The sequence below is a fragment of the Pelophylax lessonae genome, assembly GCF_965119305.1.
Source record: "Pelophylax lessonae genome assembly, chromosome: 9".
Taxonomy (NCBI): Eukaryota; Metazoa; Chordata; class Amphibia; order Anura; family Ranidae; genus Pelophylax; species Pelophylax lessonae.
In genome coordinates this window covers 51941867-51963145 of record NC_138776.1, presented here as the reverse complement: position 1 = coordinate 51963145, position 21279 = coordinate 51941867, and the positions used below count along the sequence as shown (strand labels likewise).

Sequence of the window (21279 nt, the reverse complement as noted above, 5' to 3'; positions counted from 1 at the left end):
GCCCCTCAATGACATTCTTAGAATCAGCTCTGCTATAGTAAATAATGTCCCCAGTGTATGTGTTTAAAAAAAAAAATATGCCGCTTTGTACCTCATTTCATAGCACTGATCTGCGCTGACGTGACCGGCCACCTCTCTCCTCTCTCGATCTGACAGCAAAGTGGGCAGGGCTGAGAAATCCACACTGTTGTGAGCCAGAAGGAGAGAGGTGGCCAGTCACTTGAGCGCCGATCGATTGATTTGAGGTACACAGTGGCATTGTTTTTTTTTTATTTTAAAAAACACATACACCGGGGACATTATTTACTATAGCAGAGCTGATTGTAAGAATGTCATTGCAGTTTAAGAGCAGCAGGAGGGGAGCAGATTGGCGATTCACACAGCTGACAGACAGGAAGGGAGGAGAGTTGCGGATGACTGAGGCACATAAGCTGACCAAGGTGTCAGGGCTCAGCAGCCATGATCAACCGTGGTCAGTTTACAGGGGGGGGGGGGGCAGTACCAGGCAGGATCAGCCAGGTTTTTTAAGTTATACAGGGGGCCAAAATTACACAGGGGAACAGAATCTTTTTTTTTTTTTTAATGGGTAACATAAGCTTCAAGCAGGAAGCCTGCATATGTACGAAGCACATACAGCTGCCCATGTACCTTTTTTATAGTTAGAGTGCATTCGCACACACTGATAAAATGATTTGTGTTAAAGTGATATTAAAGTCTTGTCTTAGTTTTCTTAAATATAAAAAAAAAACGTGTTATACTTGCCTGCTCTGTGCTGGTTTTTAACAGAGCAGCCCAATCCTCCTCTTCTCAGGTCTCTTGCTGGCGCTCCTGGCCCCTCCCTCCTGCAGAATGCCTCCTCAGCAAGCAGTTTCCTATTGGGGCACCTGCTGCTTTCGAAGCCAATGAGGAGGGAGAGTCCCCAGACAGCCGAGGCTCTCGTGCAACATTGTTGGATCGAGATGGGAATTGGGTAAATATTAGAGGGGCTGAGGGGGGGATGCTGCACACAGAAGGTTTTTTTATCCTAATGCAAAGAATGCATTAACCTCCCTGGCGGTCTGATTATGTCAGTATTTTTGATTGTCAAAGCGGTACATTGTTTTGCATGGAAATCTGTTTTATATTGTAGGCCTGTAATTCTTAGGAATAAAACAGTAAAAGTGAATAAAAATTAATAAATTAAATGAATAAATTATTAATACAAATAAAAAGAATTAAACAGTAAAAGTGCAGGCCAGGGCACTGGACAAAGCACCAGGGACAAAACTGAGGTGAAACGGTTTGATATAGTAATGTAATCCTAACTGATTACAATGTATCATGTCATGTTTTGTGTACTTTTTTTTTTTTTTAATTTTCCGCCCCCATGCGTCGCAGCGCTTGCAGGGAAGATTCTGCAACCGGGAGCGAGACGTTCGGAAAGAAAAGCTTACTGCGAATGCGCCATGCGTTCCAACATGGCCACTATGCATTCCAATAGCTTTCTCAATGTGACAGAACACGAAGCAGCTGCAGACCTCTTCTTGCACCCATGCAAGTCTTGAATTTTAGATTTATTTCACCAGTAAACTGACTTTATAGACTGAATAACAGTATTACATTTCTATTATTATTGTATTCTAGTAAATATAACGAGAAACCTGCAGGTAGAAGGTGGCAGCGTCCATCTTGGTACACCCCGCACTGCTCGGCGACAAACTGATTATATAGTGAAATAGACTATTTCACTCGGTCGAGGTAAAATAGACTATTTTAGTATAAAAGGTAAATTTACTGCTGAAATAAGTCTGAAATTCAAGAGTTGCTTGGGTGTAAGAACATTTCTGCTGCTGCTTCGTGTTCTGTCACATTAGGAAAGCTATTGGAATGCATAGCGGCCATTTTGCCCGGCCCTCACTTCCGGTTGCAGAATCTGATAGGTAGCGGTATTCTGATAGAACACCCGCATCGGCCGGAGGACATCAGGGGATTGTAGGGACAAGGTAAGTTTCACTACAGGGTAACCCCGAGTGTGGCTTGGGGTTACTGCTTTTGGTACTGAAAATTAACCCCGACCCACACTCGGGATTACCCCCAGGGAGGTTGAGGTAAAAAAACCTTCGGTCTTAGAACCATTTTAAGCTCATCACGTTCATTTTATATACTGTATATATAATAAAATTATTAGAAAGTGGATGAGCACAGAATGCGTTCTGGAATGTGCAGCCTGTTCTTTTATTTAGGTCAGCTTTGCTGTGGCACACCTTCTATTGTTATAGTGCAATCGGAGACACTTCAAAGCTGAGCAAAGATCAAAGTCACTCTAGACACAGAAATCTGCAGAATGAGCACGAAGGTTCACTCAGCCGGAAACGCAGCCTGAATCGCCCTGCTCAGAATTGATAGGAAGTTGGTAACTCGGCTGCTGAAAAACCTGTTTTGCTTCTACCTGGGGGACCCACCAGGGGCCAATCAGATATATATTGACATTTTAAAAGGACTATTGTGAGGTGTGCATGGACTTCTTCGAGTCAATAAATCCAATAACACTTCCATGTACAAATGTCTATCTCTATTGCTTAACCCATGGGTGCTCAACTTGTGGCCCTCCAGCTTTTGCAGAACTACAAGTCCCATGAGGCATGGCAAAGCTGATAGTTACAAGCATGACTCTCAAAGGCAGGGGCATGATGGGAATTGTAGTTCTGCAACAGCTGGTGGCCCACAGGTTGAGCACCCATGACCAAACCCTTTACAATAGCTGTTACAGTAGGGGAGATTTACTAAAACTGGAGAGTGAAAAATCTGGTGCAGCTCTACATTGAAACCAAACAGCTTCCAGATTTTTATGTCAAAGTTTAATTGCAGAAGCTGACGTTAGAAGCTGATTGGCTACCATGCACAGCTGCACCATATTTTTGACTCTCTAGTTTTAGTAAATCAACCAGAATGTCAAGAAGAATGGTTGTACTTTTTTTTTTTTTTTTATTATTATAAATAATTATGTAATAAGTGCTGTGCTCCCAACATAATGCCTGAATAGTGCAAAACTCTCAAAACAATGTGTATACATTGTAAATTTATATAAAATAAATATCACACAATGGTGATATATATAATATATCCCCTGCGCACAAGTAAATAAACTATAATCAATGAGTCCTGTTACAGACCTATCGCAGCCACTTAAAAAAAATATATCTGTGTAGAAAATACTAGAATGCAAAAAAATCCCATCAAGATATTAAACAACCAGTATTAGTAGCGCAGATAGTTTGAATACATGCTCCACATAAGATGAAATATTAAAGTCCTTCTAAATGTCCATCTCCATGCAGAGTCTCTTATCAATCCTCTCCACCAATTGGGATCACCAGTGTTTTATGGGGTCACCAAACCACAAATCCTCCACCTTTGTGACATAAATAGTGGGATGGCAACTCACCAGACAGCGTGGCCCGCCTATTCTCATAGCATAGGCAAACAGGCAAAGAACACAAATCTCCCCCCGATTAACTGCAGCAACTGAATGTGTCTTTCCTTACAGCATGTCAAAGCGTCCCTTTTCCAAGCCGTGACCGGCCGCGTCCAGGAGCCACGAACTAGTAGGCCAGCGCACCCCGGAGCCGGCTGTGAATGCGGGTCGTGATGAAAGAAGCCGCCCTATGTGTATACATTATTTTACAAATCACATACAATGCATAACCACTCTAGCGATTCAGTGCCAAATCGTGACAAAGTGACCTTTTGTAAATTTCAAGATTTCATAGTACATCGGCCCAAAAGAAAAATGGAATCCAGATATTCATATGAACAAGTTGATAATATGCAATGCTTACGTGAAATGTTCACTTTTCTGTTTTGGAACTCTCTCACCTTTTTGGGGTTAGACTGTCATCCGGGGGGATGTTGTCCCGGGAAGATATTGTCCCGGGGATAATGTCCGGGGGGATATGGTCGGGGGGGGAGGGGATATTGTCCTGATACCAGACTCTCACTACAAAGGTGTCAAGCGCATGTCCCTTTTAAATCCTGGAATTAGGCTTAAGCATTCCTCCTGGATCCAATCAATCAAGCAAATACCAGGCAGATAGGCTCAAAAAAGACAAAAGGAAACCTAGTGCTGTCTGTAAAAAAACATCTGTTACACCACTAAACACTCACATGAGGACAAGGCATAAGGGAAGAAGCAGTGCTGCCTGTGTTTCCCTCTGAAAAGCCGCTGGTTAATCCTAGATCTCCTCCAGCCCACCCAGAGTACCGTCTTCACACATGGATCTCTAGACTCTTTCCAACGCGTTTCATGATTGCTGACATCATCAGTTATAATTTATTGTTCTTCCTTGTAACTCAGTGTGTAAATATGTGGGTTTCCGAATTCTCTAAGGCCCCGTTCACACTTGTGCGACTTGTCTCGTGACTTAGAACTGCAAAGTCGCATGACAAGTCGTACGCAAAGTCGCATGACAAGTTGTACCCTATGATTTCCAATGAGTAAGATTTATACCTGTGTGACTTCAAAGTAGTCTCTGCACTACTTTGGTCTGACTTTGATGCAATTTGGGGGCCATAGACCTCAAGATTACATATGACTTGAAGCAATGCCTATCGAAAGTCGCGTGGTAAAATCGCACGACTTTCAGGTCGTACAAGTATGAAAGTGGCCTTAAGCCTGAAGAAGAAATCTGAGTCATCCTGAAAGATTGCATCTTTAATAAGTTAAAGCTGAACTCTGGGATAAGCAAATGTCTAGATGGAAGAGTTGTGTATTCTTCCTTGAATCTCGGTGTGCTTTGTGTATTTCTTCCAGATCTGTGCAGTAATCCAGTGTGAGACTTTTCCTGTAATAAAGACCACTCACTCTCCTTGTGCACGATGACTGGTCTTGTCTCCGCCCCCTTCTGTAGTTTCCCTGCCACAGTTCTGCTCCCTGCACAGGCTATGTGCAGCACAGTGATGAGGTCACTGAACATTTACAAGGTTATATCTGAGTTTGCAGAGGCGCACAAAATGTGTATGTATGTGTGTGTGTATATATATATATATATATATATATATCTATATCCTTTTGGCTATTGGGAAACATAATAAAAAGTTTTTGAGCCTGTTTAGCTTTCAGCTAACTGAAATTACTTGAACTCCAAACTTTCTGCGTTAATCCAAAAATTTTCCTTCATCGTTTCAGCTGGAGGGAAGAATAGAAGAACTCAACCGAGAGCTGAAATCCGTGAAGGACAGGCTGGTGGCACAGGACGCCGCTGCTAAGAATGCCATCCAACAGCTTCACAAGGAGCTGACTACCCGGACAGAGCAGGTAACTAGCAGCCACAAACTGCTATAGAGAATAACCGAAAGAAAAATTCTGTATAGCTTTAGTCGCATAACTTACCTGTAATAGAGAATGTCCCACATTGTGCAGATAGCTGGATCCTGCAGAAATCCTCACTGCAGGGATGCCTGTCCTCTTCCTGTCCCTGAACTTGCGATGCTGCAGCCATAACAGCTTTGGGTCTTCAGGCAGAATGGCAGTACCGATGGTCTGAAAAGGACACGCCTCTTCCTTTTTGCTCCTCCAATGAGACAAGTTCTTTTATTGATATCACAATCTGTAAATGGGGGAGAGAATCCTGTGACTGAGGCTCTCTCCCTACACCCTTGTTCACAGATTGTGTTGCAGGCAGTGCAATATATACTTTAAGGCGTGTCAAATATAACAAATAAATGGGGGCTTTTAGGATGGAGGAGGTGGGATGAATCCTAAAGTTTTGCTTTAAGTTACTTAAAGCTGAACTAAAGTCCCCATACTTGCCTCCTCTCTAACGATCCAAAGTCTGTGAAGGGGTTCCTCTTCCTCACCTACATCTTCTCCCCTAGTAAAGGTCTTCGGGCCATTTTATTGGCTGGTGTGGAATGAAATATCTCCTGTACAGACCTCATTCATCCTAGCACACAGGGACTGTGCTGGCAATGTAAACTGAGCTGCACATGTGAATCCCATTCTGCATGCTGCAGGAGTCTGCAAGCAGGCAGGTAAGTAGGTGTATTTTATTGCAGAAGAGGCATTGCATGTCTATTCTGTGATTAACCACTTTAGTTCCGGAAGATTTTACCCCCCTTAATGACCAGGACATTTTTTGAGATTCGGCACTGCGTTACTTTAACAATTGCGCGGTCGTGCGACGCTGTACCCCAATACAATTAATGTCCTTTTTTTCCCACAAATAGAGCTTTCTTTTGGTGGTATTTGATCACCTCTGTGGTTTTTAGATTTTGTGCTATAAACAAAAAAAGAGCGACGATTTTGAAAAAAAAAACACTATTTTTTCATTTCTACTATAAACATTCCCAATAAAATTTTTTTATCAGTTTATGCCAATATATGTATTCTGCTACATATTTTTGTAAAACAAAATCATAATAAGCGTATATTGATTTGTTTGCGCAAAAGTTATAGCGCCTACAAAATATGGGATAGATTTAGTGGGTTTTTTTATAAATATTCTTTATAAATTCTCTATTCTCTATAAATATTTCTCTACAAAGGATCGCCATCTGACATCGCATCCTCCGGACCTGCTGATTGGCTCCCACTGTGTGCAATCACAGCAGGGGCGGGGCTCTGGCGGTGCGTGTTCCCAAGAGTCGAAGAAGAAAATGACACCCTGCTGCAGTATATGTACGTGGGGGCGGTCCTTAAGCGGTTAAAGGATAAGTTGACCTTTAATAACATGCTACATCCTAAATACAGGTTCAACATGTATCATGTTACAATGCAGCAGCCTGCACCCACCCCCTGATCCCTCACTGTGACAGCGTGTGGGAGATCCTCTACCAAAATTTAAAAAACCTCATTTGCAGAGTTCTGTGAATAAATGAACTCCGAGTCCGGTTTACCACTGCGGCAGACAGCTTGTTGTTCTTAGTGAATTTTGAGGGTGCTGGCGAGAGCTCTCATAGTTCATGGATTCCTGCCTGTAAGGGAGGTATGGGCAGACCGCTGTACTGAGTGTCTGCTGGGGCCTGACATTGCACCCAGGATCTGCTGATAACGGGTGCAATGCTGTGCAGACTCCATTAAAAAAAAAAAAAAAATTCACATTTTTTTAGCTGCAAATTTGTGTGCATTTATTATTTTTTACGAACTTTCGCCTTTAAGAAGTTTAATAATATACAGTAGATTACTTTTTAGTAATTTTTTTTTTTGTTTGTTTTTTTCAGGCAAATAAGAAGTGCGAGGAGGCTCGGCAGGAGAAGGAGGCGATGGTCATGAAGTATGTCAGGGGGGAAAAGGAGTCTCTGGATCTGAGGAAAGATAAGGAAGTTCTGGAGAGGAAATTGAGGGAAGCCAACAAGGAGATTGAGAAACACAACAACAGGATCAAACTGCTAACTCAGGAAAAAGGCCGATTACACCAGCTGCATGAGGCCAAGGTAGACTAGGACTGGGACTCTCAAACATATATTGTCTCTCAATATTGTTACACCATACTGAATCACATCCAAGCTTGTCTGTCCGCAGTGCTGAAGGATGTGTCTGCTCAATCCACTTAGGCTTCTTACACACGGTCCGCCTCCGTAGGCGGATCTGTGCTGCTCAGTGGGGGATCGATACACAGATCCCCGCTGAGCAGGCAGGTGACAGCTCTCTCTCCACTCTGTGTGCGGAGAGGGAGGTGTCAGAGCCCCATGCATCTCTATGGGGGAATCGGATGAGAGCAGACCGTCTGTCCGTTCTCATCCGATCCCATCCCCTGGACGGATGGAAAATAGGGTTTCCATCCGTACGGATTTTCGGACAGGATCGGATGCGGATGGCAGCAGACATGTCTCCGCTGACAAAGACAGACAGAGGCGCCTCTAAGTGTAGACTTTATGCAACAGGTTTAATGAATAAAATTATGCACTCACGTTAGTAAGCATATATTCATGCCCATAAAACAAGGTTCCAGTGTGGAGAAGTGTACATCATCCGGCCATGGACATCCGTCCTGCTGAAGCCGAAATCCTTTCGCTGTGGCCGGCTTGTACGGCAAGTTTAGAATCGGGATAGAATCAGAATAGGCTTGGTGTATTTGCTTGACAGCAAGGCTTGGTGGATAGTCGAACCTGGATGATGTCCTAACATTGTGTATTTATGTCTCCGCTGACATCCTCTGCCCCATAGGGATGCATGGAGGATCCGATCAGATCCGCCTAAAAAACTGACAAGCGGATCTGATCGGATCGCTCGTGTGAAAGGACCCTTAGTAGCACAGCACTGAATTCTTTTTGAGATTCCGGTTTTCCTGCAAACTCCTTTCATACATGAGTATCCCATCTTCAGATAAAACATTTATTGCCTTCTACCCATCCCACTCCCAAATACCTGTCCTGCGTAGGTATTGGTCATTTGATCAAATATTTGTTAATTGCTAAAAAAACTTTCAGAAATAGAAGTGTTGTTAGTTTATTTTATCAATTAACAAAATGAGTAAAAACCAAAAAAAAAGTAAATGAACATAAGAGGAATTTAAATCAAATCAATATTTGGTGTGACCACCCTTTTACCTTTTTGAAACAGCATCAATTCTTCTAGGTACACGTGCACACAGATTTTGAAGGAGCTCGGCAGGTAGGTTGTTGCCAACCTCATGGAGAACTAAGCACAGATCTTCTGTGGATGTAGGCTGCCTCAAATCCTTCTCTCTTCATGTAACCCCAGACAGACTCCACGATGTTGAGAGCAGGGCTCTGTAGGGGCCGAATCATCACTTCCAGGACTTCTTGTTCCTCTTGAAGATAATTCTTAATTTTGTTTAGAGTCATTGTCCTGCTGCAAAATACATTTGGGGCCAATCACACACCTCCCTGATAGTATAGCATGATGGATAAGTATCTGCCTGTATTTCTCGGCATTGAGGATACCATTGATCCTGACCAAATCTCCAACTCCATTTGCAGAAATGCAGCCCCAAACTTGCAAGGAACCGCCACCGAACCTCCACCATGCTTGACAGTTGCCTGTAGACACTTATTGTTTTACTGCTCTCCAGCCGTTCGGCAAACAAACTGCCTCATGCTACAGCCAAATATTTCACATTTTGACTCCTCAGTCCAGACAGAGCAACTGCTGCCGTTTTTCTGCAACCTAGTTCCTGTTTTTGTGCATAGTTGGGTCACTTAGCCTTGATTCCACGTATTGCTTTTTGGCCGCAATTTTTCCATGAAGACCACTTCTGACCAGACTTCTCCAGAGAGTAGATGGGTGTACCTGGGTCCCACTGGTTCCCGCCAGTTCTGTGCTGACGACACTGCCGGACATCATTTGATGTGGAAGGGAAGTAAGCATGATGTTTATTTCATCTGCTGCATTTAAGTGGTTGTAAACCCTCACACATGCCTATGGAAGTGACTGGCCTTAGGTGATGCACAGTGATGAAAGAAATTCTCCTACAGAAGTTGTACTTGTTAATCTGCAGTTTTCGCCTCTGTGTAACTGCTCAAATTCCTGATTTTATAAACTTGTCTGAGGTGTCAGAAAAAAAGTGGTGGAAAACTCAAGTTGAACTCTCTGCAGAGCTTAGTGAGGAGAGCTCTGAGAGCTGATTGGAGGGAAGAGACACACCCCCCTGCACACAGGAACAGAGCTGAAGGTGTCAAACAGCTGGCGGTCCCTCTCCTGTCACCGTTTTTTCTCTTGGTGTCAGGAAAATGTGTCAGAATGGGTTCATTCTGATAGCGATTGTAAACCGTTGAACTTTTTTTTTTTTTTCTCCTTCGTTCATTGACGGACACAGCTCCTGTCATTCTTGACCATTGGGTTATGCTGCCCCCTACAGGAGTAGGACACTAGGCAGAAAAAACTACTGGCTACACTCGTGGGCAGTCCCAGGGGGTATACTCCCACTTCCTGCTATAGTCACTCAGTTTTTTTCTGCCTAGTCAGGAGTAAGGATCTAGTTTCTTGCTGGGATCTTTGGTCCTGGCAATTTTTTTAGATAGGAAATTTTGTTGTAGCCTGTGTTTCTATGCATGGCGGCCATTTTCTTGTAGTTTACAATGTAAATAGCGGCAGCCATGACAGTGGAGCCCTGTGGGTGGCTTTTTCAGCGGTGGGAGACCCTCCTCATCCCCTGGTGCTGACTCCTGGATCATTAAGTTTCCTGATCGCCGCACGTGTATTGCAGATTCTTCTAGTGGTTGCAGGTGCCTGTGTCGGTGGATGGTGAGTCTGGTGGGGTTCGCTCCCTCTTTCCTAAGGGTCGCTCTGTGCCTTGCGCTGGCGACCGGGTGGTGCTGCCAGTGTGGTGGGGGTTGTCTCTTAACAGTGTGTTATACTTTTTTGGGGTCCCCCTGGTGACTCATGGAGTCTTTGGAGCACGTTTCCCCACCTGATCCCCTTTCTGAGGCTGCAGGGCCTTCCTGGTCCCAACCATCCATCCATGCACGGACAGCGATCCTGGAGTCCCTTGTGGGCGACAGACTAGCAAAAAACGCCCTCCCGTCTTCCCCTATCTCATCAGATCCTATATCTCATTCAGCCGCCATGGACGTGGGTCACCCTGCTTGGTCTGCGACTATGCGCCTAGATTCCTCTGATCGTGAGGATGATTCTTCCACGTCTGCGACTGCGCATGAAAAAGTGCTGGTTGATGCACTGATTGTATCTGTGCGTGAGACCCTGAAGACAGAGGACGCAGCTGAAGCTGCAAAGGTGTTTCCTTTCCCCGCTTATTTTGACAGAATTGTCCCTAAATAGTGGGGACGAACAAAGCGTTCCTGTAGGGTTCTTAAGCGCTTTACTAGGTGTTACTGTTACCCCTATGAGGAGTCCTCCTTAAGTGGACTGTGCTACCCGTGGCGGAGCCTCCGGTTTCCAGATTGAACAAGGCAACCATGATTCTAGTGGAAGAGTCCCCAGCCTTTAAGGATCTGGCTGACCGGAAGGGCTGTGGCCCACATTATGTATCCCTTAGCTGGTTCGGCATTTACCATTGCCCTAGTGTCGCACTGACTCTGACTGAGTGGGCTAAGCTCCTACGCTGTGACCTGGAGGGAGAACAGCTCCCTCTTGCCTTTGCTGAGCTGGCGGACCAGCTGGTCCAGGGGCTGCAGTTTATCTATAATGCCTCTTGGGATGCGGCTCCCCTCTCTGTTTTGGCGGTGGTCCTTTTGGTGTGTCTTTTGGCACAAATGTTGGTCTGCGGACCAGACTTCAAAAAAGGCCTTGACTTCTCTTCCCTTTCAAGGAGATGATGTGTTTGGAGCTACCCTGGATGACCTCATAAAAGGTCTCACAGGGGGGGAAGAGTACTTTTCTTTCGCAGGCTACTAAGGGCAAGGAACCTCGTCGTAGACGTGGACCTTTCTTCTCAGCTCATAAGAAGTTTTTTTGTCCCTCAGGGTCGAACGACAAGGGCTCGAAGCCTTTCAGGGCTGCCTCCAGCGGATCCAAACTAACCTGGTCTGGCGTTCTCCAGACCCGCGGACAAGGCTCCTTCCGCATGAAGGTGCGCCCTCACCCGTATCAGGGCTGGGGGGGACGTCTTTGCTGGTTTCCAGACCCGTGGACTTCCCTGCTGCAAGACAAGTGGGTTGACAGTCGTTCGGTTTGGCTACAAGATCGAGTTTCGCTCTTGTCCCATGGCAAGGTTTTTTTCCTTACAACCTGCGCGTGTCCCAGGACCGGTTACAGGGTCTGTATAGGGCAGGACGAGACCTGTTCCTTCAAGGGGTGATTGTTCCGGGTCCGACTTTGAACAGGTTTGAGTAAAAACCCTGAAAACTTTCCAGAGTCCAAAGGAAGGAAGGCAAAGTGCGTCCAAACTTGGACCTCAAGGCGCTAAACTGCTTTGTGCGGGTAAATAAGTTCAGAATGGAGTCTATTTGAACGGTGGTGGCATGTCTGCGTCAGGGGGATTTCCTTGCCTCTATAGATATCAAAGATGCCTAGCTTCACATTCCAATATGTGCCAGTCACCAGTATTTTCTCTGCTTTGCTGTGGAAGAGGAGCATTATCAGTTTGTGGCGTTACTCTTTGGTCTTGCCTCCGCTCCTCGGGTCTTCACAAAAGTGTTAACTCCAGTGCTAGCCTTGCTACGCCAACGGGGGATCGTGGTACTGGGCTACTTGGACGATCTCCTTCTGCGAGCGAAGTCTCGCTCTGCTCTGGTGGAGAACCTGGAGATCACAATACGAACTCTGCGAGAGTTCGGCTGGATTCAGAATTTTCAGAAGTCTGCTCTGGTGCCGTCCATGAAGCTAGACTATTTGGGTCTGACTCTGGACTCAGAGGTAGCCAGAGTGCTCCTTCCTCTGGACAAACTCCAGAAATTGCCTCCTGCTGTCCAACAAATGGTCATCCCTCCGGACTGCGGGGATACCTAATGGTATCTACCTTCGAGGCGAGTCCGTTTGCACAGTTCCATACGAGGTCCCTGCAAAGGAAGATTCTGACCAAATGGGACAAGACTCTGCAGTCTCTGGACAATCAGATCCGGCGGAGTCGGGGAACAAAGGAGTCTCTGATGTGGTGACTTCCCTCTTCAGCTGGGAAAATCCTTCCTCCCCTTGTATTGGACAATGGTCACCACGGATGCGAGCCTGTCCTGCTGGGGGAGGCATTCTGCTCAGGGGATTTGAACGCTGGAAGAGTCCAGACTTCCGATCAATGTCTTTGAACTCCGAGCGATCAGACTGTGTCTGGATCATTGGACGGATAGTCTTCAGGGTTGTCCAGTGCGAATTCAATCGGACAATGCCATGGCTGTGGCTTATGTCAATCACCAAGGGGGCACAAGAAGTGCCCTGGCGACTCTGGAGGTAGCTGGCGTTCTAAGGTGGGCAGAAGGGTTCGTTCCAGCCCTCTCTGCCATACACTTTCCTGAGGTGGAAAATTGGCAGGCTGATTACCTCAGTCGGCAGGCGTTGGACCAAGGGGAGATATCCCTTCATCTGGAGGTGTTTCAGCAGCTGTGTTTCTGGTGGGGCATCCCTGAGGTGGATCTGCTAGCATCTCGGCTCAACTGAAAGGTGCAGAGGTTTGTGGCTCGCTCAAGGGATCCTCTTTGCGGACGCCACAGACGCGCTGGTGGCCCCGTAGCATCAGTATTGTCTATTCTATGCCTTCCCTCCTCTCAAGCTTCTGCCCAGACTCCCAGCAGGATCAAGGCAGAAGGGATTCCGGTTATTAGTGGCACCGGACTGGCCTCGCCGGGCCTGGTATGCCGGTCTAGTGCGGCTGGCCGCTGACGTTTCTTGGAAGCTTCCTCTCAGGGAGGATTTGCTGTCCTAAGGACCGATCTTCCATCCTGCTTTACAGTCGCTGGCTTTGACGGCTTGGCTGTTGAATGCCAGGTGCTAAAGTATAGAGGTTTGTCTGAGTCGGTGATTCCTACTTTGTTAAAAGCTAGGAAATCTACCTCCTAGGAAGATCTATCATCGTACGTGGAAGGCGTACATTTCGTGGTGTGAGTCTCTTGGGGTTCATCCTCGCTCTTTCTTGGTGGCTCAGATCTTAACCTTCCTTCAACAGGGGGTTGAACAGAAATTGGCCTTGAATACCATTAAGGGCCAGGTATCGGCCTTGGTGGTCTTTTTCCAAGGACCTTTGGCCGCACACTCCCTGGTGCATACTTTTCTTCAGGGTGTCCGACATTTGGTTCCTCCAGTGCGGGCCCTGTTTCCGCCTTGGGATCTTTTTTTTTTTAATTCTTTATTTAAAAAAACAGGAAAACAAGAAGGCATACAGTGGTCATGAATAGAAAAAGTACAATCACGAGAAAGATAGCAGTGGTCCATTTTCACAGCAGATACAGTACATCTAATATCGAGCAATGGTGCAAAAATAGGATTGCATCGGAGACCCTGTCAGATACATAGATTATCAGGGGACCCAAATGGTAGAAGGTGCGATGACTAACGGTTGACATGGGAGCTCGTCGGGCATATCTAGGAAAGTCCACCCGCCCCACCGGCATCCAACTTTGGGCCGGTATAAGGGGGACGGGATATACCACCCCAGAGTCCCAGAGCCCAGGATAAGTACCAAGGGGTCTGGCACAGGCATGCCCTCTTGGGGAGAGAACTGAATGCAGACCCAGATAACCGAATAACCGCCTTGGGATCTTAATTTGGTGCTTTCAGCTCTACAGAAGCCTGCCTTTGAAAATATTCAGGAGATTCCCCTGCTTATTCTGTCCCAGAAGGTGGCCTTTTTGATGGCCATTACCTCTGCACGCATGGTGTCAGAACTGGTGACTTAATCCTGTCGTTCACCTTACCTGGCGATTCACAAGGATAAGGTGGTGCTTCGCCCCTGTCCGTCATTCCTTCCTAAGGTGGTCTCTTATTTTCATGTGAATGAAGACATTGTGTTGCCTTCCACGTGTCCCATGCCTAAACATCCAAAGGAAATTGCCCTGCATGACTTGAATGTGGTCCGGGCAATTAGGATGTATGTACGTGGCAGCTACTGAGTCTTTCAGGAAGTCAGACTCTCACGGATGGACCTCGCAAAGGGTTGTCCGCTTCCTCTGCAACCATTTCCAGATGGATCAGGCCTATTCCATCAGGGTCAGGTTCCTCCTTTCCTGGTCAGGGAGCACTCTACTAGGGTGCTTAGTGCCTCCTGGGCCTTCCATCATTGAGCATCAGTGACACAGGTTTGCAAAGCGCCCACCCGGATCGTCGGTGCACACTTTTACAAAGTTTTATAAAGTGGATGTGTTGGCAACTGCGGATGCTTCCTTTTGGCTGCAAGGTTTTGCAGGCTGCTATTAATAGGACATCATCCTCTTTGAGGGTGTATTGTTTTTTTTCAGGTGGGCTCCAGTTGTTTTAGTTCATCCCCTGTCGCCTGGTTGGCTACTGTTTAGCCTTGGGAATTTGTTTGCTGTTTCCCACCCCTCAGGTTTAACACTGCTTTGGGACGTCCCAATGGTCAAGAATGTGTCCGTCAATCAGCGAAAGAGAAAATGTGATTTTTGACTTACCGTAAAATCCATTTCTCTGATCATTGACGAACACAACACCCACCCCTCTGTGGAGTTATGATTCTCCTGACACTGCTTGTAAGAAAACTGAGTGACTATAGCAGGAAGAAGGAGTATACCCCCTGGGACTGCCCATGGGTGTAGCCAGAAGTTTTTTTTCTGCCTAGTGTTCTACTCCTGTAGGGTGCAGCATAACCCAATGGTCAAGAATGACAGGAGCTGTGTCCGTCAATGAATATCAGAGAAATGGATTTTACGGTAAGTCAAAAATCAAATTTTTTTTCTACCTGCAATGTAAAGCCATATTGTGCTAGTATGCAAGTTTACTTCTACTAAGTTTCCTTGGCTGACCACTGTGTCTAAGGTCCTCAACGTTGCCCATTTCTTTGTGCTTCTTCAAAAGCGATTGAACACCACATCTTGAATCCCCAGTCTGCTTTGAAATCTTTGCCTGATTGATGTTGGTTTGAAGCCAAAGGGTGGTCACATCAAATATTAATTAGATTTATCAATGTACACTATATTGTCAAAAGTATTGGGACACCTGCCTTGACATGCGCATGAACTTTAATGGCATCCCAGTCTTAGTCCGTAGGGTTCAATATTGAGTCCATATCATTTGGTGGAGGGGGGATTCTGGTGTGGGGTTGTTTTTCAGGGGTTGGGTTTGGCCCCTTAGTTCCAGTGAAGGGAACTCTTAAGGCGTCAGCATACCAAGGCATTTTGGACAATTTCATGCTCCCAACTTTGTGGGAACAGTTTGGGGATGGCCCCTTCCTGTTCCAACATGACTGCGCACCAGTGTACAAAGCAAGGTCCATAAAGACATGGATGAGCGAGTTTTGGGTGGAGGAACTTGACCTGCCTGCACAGAGTCCCGGCCTCAACCTGATAGAACACCTTTGGGATGAATTAGAGTGGTAGAGTGGAGACAGCGAGCCAGGCCTTCTTCTCCACATCAGTGCCTGACCTCACAATGTGCTTATCAAAAATTCCCATAGACACACACACACACACACACACACACACACACACACACATATAAATTTATTTTATGTGGCAGCATTTTGAGATCTATATATATATATGGATTCTATAAGTGATGAGGTCTGCATACATCAGATCAAAAGTTATGTTGCTGCAAACTTTTTGGAGTTGGCTTCTTGATTTTGGGCGGTTTTATTTTGGGCCTGATCTATATTAAGCAATCAGATTATATTCAAATGAGAACTTTAAAAAGACTAATTATTCCTCTTAGTGTACATATTAAGGGCTGAGTAGGAGGATCTCTGTGCTTTTCTGCCATCAATTAGTCTTTGATTCTTTGATTTTTTGTAAGTTAGAACTAATTATATAACGCCAGTTTATTCTAAATCCACAGCTTACTTAAGCTACTTTACCAGAAAGTTAAATCACTTTCCAGTGGGTGGTCCAAAAGCTTTGATTCACCGGTGTTTAATATATATAAAGAATTTATATAAAGAATTTCTGTATAACCTATTTTCTTTTAATCTAGGAAAATGAAACCAGCAGACAGAGTCGTGATATAGAGAAGCTTAAAGAAGAGGTGAATTCATATGCCATCAAAGTGAAGTGGGCTCATAACAAACTTAAAACAGAGCTGGATGCACACAAGGTTAGTGGAGGAATCTGGAAGTATCGTAATGTGCAGCGATTTTATCCTGTAAAGAATCCAGGGAGCTCTTTTATCTGGGTTTGTGGAGGAATCTGGGAGGACCGTGATGTGCAGGGATGTTTAGCCTTTGTAGGATTCTTTCCTATCTGGCCCAGTAGAGGAGTCTGGGTTGATGGTAATCTATACTAATCAGCTTTAACATTATGACCACTGATAGGTAAAATAACTAACATTAATAATACCTTCAGAGGTCTAGTGGAGTTCATGCCTTGAGAGGTTATGGTGGACGGTCATAACGTTATGGCTGATCAGTGTATATCTCCTATACAACCCCAATTCCAAAAAAATTGTGATGCTTTGTAAAATCTACATAAAAACAGAATGCAATTATTATTTTTTATACAGGATTTATATAGGGCCAACAGTTTGTGTGGCACGTTAATATACACTCACCAGCCACTTTATTAGGTACACCTTGCTAGTACCAGTTTGGACCCCCTTTTGCCTATCTAGGTCAGTGAAGTAGTGTGGTAGGACAGTGTTGTCTGGGAGTATATCCTGTAAAGAATCCAGAAGAATTCTTCTGTCTGGGTTAGTGGAGGAGTTGGGAGAACAGTGATGTGCTAGGATGTAAATCCTATATAGAAGCCAGATAACTCTTTTTTCTTTGGGTTAGTGGTGGAGTCATGGAACACAGTGATGTACTAGACATATACACTCACCGGCCACTTTATTAGGTACACCTTGCTAGTACCGGGTTGGACCCCCTTTTGCCTTCAGGACTGCCTTAATTCTTCATGGCAGAGATTCAACAAGATGTTGGAAACATTCCTCAGAGATTTTTCTCCATATTGACATTATTTCTGCAAATTTGTCGGCTGCACATTCATGATGCAAATTTCCCGTTCCACCACATCCCAAAGGGGCTCTATTGGATGAGATTCCGTGACTGTGGAGGCCATTGGAGTACAGTGACCTCATTGTCATGTTCATGACACCTGTGGTGAGATGATTTGAGCTTTGTGAGATGGTGCATTATCTTGCTGGAAGGAGCCATCAGAAGATGGGTACACTGTAGTTGTAAAGGGATGGACATGGTGAGCAACAATACACAGGTTGGCCATGGCATTTAAACAATGCTTATTTGGTACTAAGGGGCCCAAAGTGTGCCAAGAAAATACCTGCACACCATTACACAACCACCACCAGCCTGAACCGTTGATACAAGGCAGGATGAAACCAATTTTCACATTCTCCTCTGTTATCAATAAGGCCATTTCCACCACACAACTGCTGCTCACTGGAAATTTTCTCTTTTTTCTCTGTAAACCCCACAGATGCTTGTGCGTGAAAATCCCGGTAGATCAGCAGTTTTTGAAAAACTCAGACCTGCCTGTCTGGCACCAACAACCATGCCATGTTCAAAGTCACATAAATCCCCTTTCTTCCCCATTCTGATGCTTGGTTGAACTTCAGCAAGTCCTCTTCACCACGTCTAGATGCCTAAACACATTGAATTGCTGTCATGTGATTGGCTGATCAGCAATATGTGTTACCAAGCAATTGAACAGTTGTACCTAATAAAGTGGCCGATGAGTGTATATAAATATATACATGTACAAGCTTTGAGGATTTGAGCACAGGTTTATCCTTTTTTATCTATTCCAAAATATGGGAAAACCGTACAGCAACAATAAAATTCAATACTAGAGGGTAAGGAGGGCCCAGCTCCTAAGAGCTTACAATCTAATAAGGGAAAGTGAAACAAAAGGTAATATCTGTGAAGGAAGAACTGGTGGGAGAAATATAAAAAATGTAGGTGTTAGATGAAGGTGGAATAGGCTTCCCTAAAGGGGTGAGTTTTCAAGGATCGCCTAGTCTGAAAATGATCCAAAAACACCACCATCTTCTCTGGGCCAAAGCTCATTTAAAATTATCCTTGCAAAGTGGGAAAATATCTGTTGTCCGACTAAATCAAATTTGACATTTTTTTGGCAACCATGGGCGAGCCTGCATTGGAATGGGCGGTTAGCACATCTGGAAAGGCAGCGTCAATGCTGAGACAAATCCAGGTTTTAGAGCAGGATAGGTTCCCATCCAGACAACGTCTTTTTCAGGGAAGGCCTTCCATATTTCAGCTGAACAATGCTAAACTGCATACTGAATTTATGACAACAGCATGGCTTCATAGTAGAAGAGTCCTCCCAGGTGCTTTACTGGTCTGCCTGCAGTCCAGACCTTTCACCTACTGAAAAGATTTGGTGCATCTTGAAATAACACAACAAAGAAGACTCTGGACTGTTGAGCAGTTAGAATCCTAAATTAGACAAGAATGGGACAACATTCCTCCCCCAAAACTCCAGCAACTGGTCTCCTCAGTTCCCAGACATGTACGGAGTGTTGTTAAAAGAAGAGGGGATGCTACACTGTGGTAATCCTAGCCCTGTCCCAACTCTTTTTGTAATTGGGGTTGTGCTTTGCCAGCTTTTTGTTGCCTTGTCCCAACTTTTTACAGACACATGGCTGCTATCAATTTCAAAATTGCCTTAATTTTTTTCTTAACCACTTAACGAACACCCGCCCGTATTATACTGTGAATGGGTGGCCGCTGTAGGCAAAGAGATGTACTGGTACGCCGCTGCCTACTTCCAGGTTTAGGGCGTGCGCATGATTTTACACAGTGGGAACCTGTCAGCAAGTCCCGGCCAATGGTTCACACCCAGGACTTGCTGATTGGCTGTGTACATTCACAGCTGAGGGCTCTGTGTTGACATTCAACAAAGAGCTCTGTACACAGGAAGCGATCTTCAAAGCCGGTATGAAAAACTGAGAGATCATTAGTAAAAAGCATACTTTGCACACATTACACATAGGCACATATTTACCACTTGATTGCTGTAGATGTTAACCCTGTTCCAGCCAGTGTCAGAAGTACAGTGACCGCATATTTTTTTAGCACTGATCACTGTATTAATGGCAGCGGTGATGTCAGTGGCAGTTAGTCAGTTCCCCCCAGCGTCAGTGTCAGATTGACCACCGCACTATTGCAGTTCCATTATAAATCTTTGATTGCCGTCATTCATGGTACAAAAAAAGAAAATATAAAATCCAGTATATATCCCATAGTTTGTAGATGCTATAATTTTCACATGAACCAATCAATATTAACTTATTGTAGTTTTTTTTTTTTAATTTTTTTTTTTTTATCAAAAACATGTAGCAGAATACAGTTTGCCTTAATTCATGAAGAATTTGGATTTTCTTTTTTTAATGAGTAGGTTTTATAGCAGAAAGTAGGCTTTTTTTTTTTTTTTTTCCTCCTCCAGTCTTTATTCATTTATATCGCAAAAAATAAAAAAACAGTGTTGGTTAAAGAGGAAGTAAACCCTCCTCCGCAAGTTGTACCTATAGGTAAGCCTATGATGAGGCTTAACTATAGGTACTGTAAATATCTCCTAAACTTGTACCGTTTAGGAGATATTTACCTTACATGCAGCCGCTCGTGCCGTTCCTTCAGAGCCCCATGCCGTGACTATCGGCTCACGTGCGCGGGAGTGACGTCACCGTGGCTCCGGCCAATCAGATGGCTGGATGCCGCAATCCCGGAAGACGGACGACTGGACATGTCGCCCGTCATAGAGGTAAGCGGGCAGCATGGCGGGGCTCATTCTAAGGTAAGTATTTCATAATGAGCTAGTATGCGATGCATACTAGCTCATTATGTGTTTCTCTTGCAGGGTGAAAAAAAAATAAAAAATGTGAGTTTACAACCTCTTTAAATACCACCAAAAGAAACTGTGTGTGAAGAAAATGAAATATATTTTGTTTGGGTACAGTGTTAGTTGACTGTGCAATCGACAGTTAAAGTAGTGCAGTGCCGAATAGCAAAAAAAGGGCCTGGTCAGGAGGTAAAGTCTTCCGGAGCTCAAGTAGTTTAAAATGTTACATGTTCTCGGTTTAACCATTTGATATGTTTTCTATTTTCTATTGTGAATAAAATGTAGGTTTTATGTGATTTTGCAAATCATCGCATTCTGTTTTTTATGTAGACTTTACACTTCATCCCAACTTTTTGTCAAGTGGGATGTAGAATCCAGAGAACTTTCCAATCTGTGTCAGAGGAGGAATCGGGGAAGATGGTGATGTGCAGGGAATTTATGTATATCATGTAAAGAATCCAGAAGAACTCTTCTATCTGGATTAGTGGAGGAGTCCTGGGAGGACCGTGATGTGCAGGGATGTAAATCCTATGCAGAATCCAGAGAACTCCTTTCTTTGGTTTAGTGGTTGAGTCATGGAAGACAGCGATGTACTGGACATATACACTCACCGGCCACTTTATTAGGTACACCTTGCTAGTACCGAGTTGGACCCCACTTTTGCCTTCAGAACTGCCTTTATTCTTCATGGCATAGATTCAACAAGGTGTTGGAAACATTCCTCAGAGGTTTTGCTCTATATGACATGATAGCATCACGCAGTTGCTACAGATTTGTCGGCTGTACACCAATGATGCAAGTCTCCCATTTCACCACATCCCAAAGGTGCTCTATTGGATTGAGATGTGGTGAATGTGGAGGCCATTGGAGTACAGTGACCTCATTGTCATGTTCAAGAAAGCAGTTTGAGAGGATGCGAGCTTTGGGACATGGTGCATTATCCTGCTGCTGTCAGAAGATGGGTACACTGTA

At 44.7% G+C, this 21279-nt stretch overlaps 1 protein-coding gene across 1 annotated transcript in view; it reads left to right on the top strand.

Moving 5' to 3' along the window:
* CCDC186 (coiled-coil domain containing 186) overlaps positions 1 to 21279 on the top strand; it is a 189120-nt gene that overhangs the window by 67621 nt on the left and 100220 nt on the right. The window contains exons 4-6 of the mRNA XM_082269121.1: positions 5165 to 5293; positions 7198 to 7410; positions 16469 to 16588. Of these exons, the coding sequence (XP_082125247.1) occupies positions 5165 to 5293; positions 7198 to 7410; positions 16469 to 16588 (462 nt within the window). The remainder of the gene's footprint in view (positions 1 to 5164; positions 5294 to 7197; positions 7411 to 16468; positions 16589 to 21279) is intronic.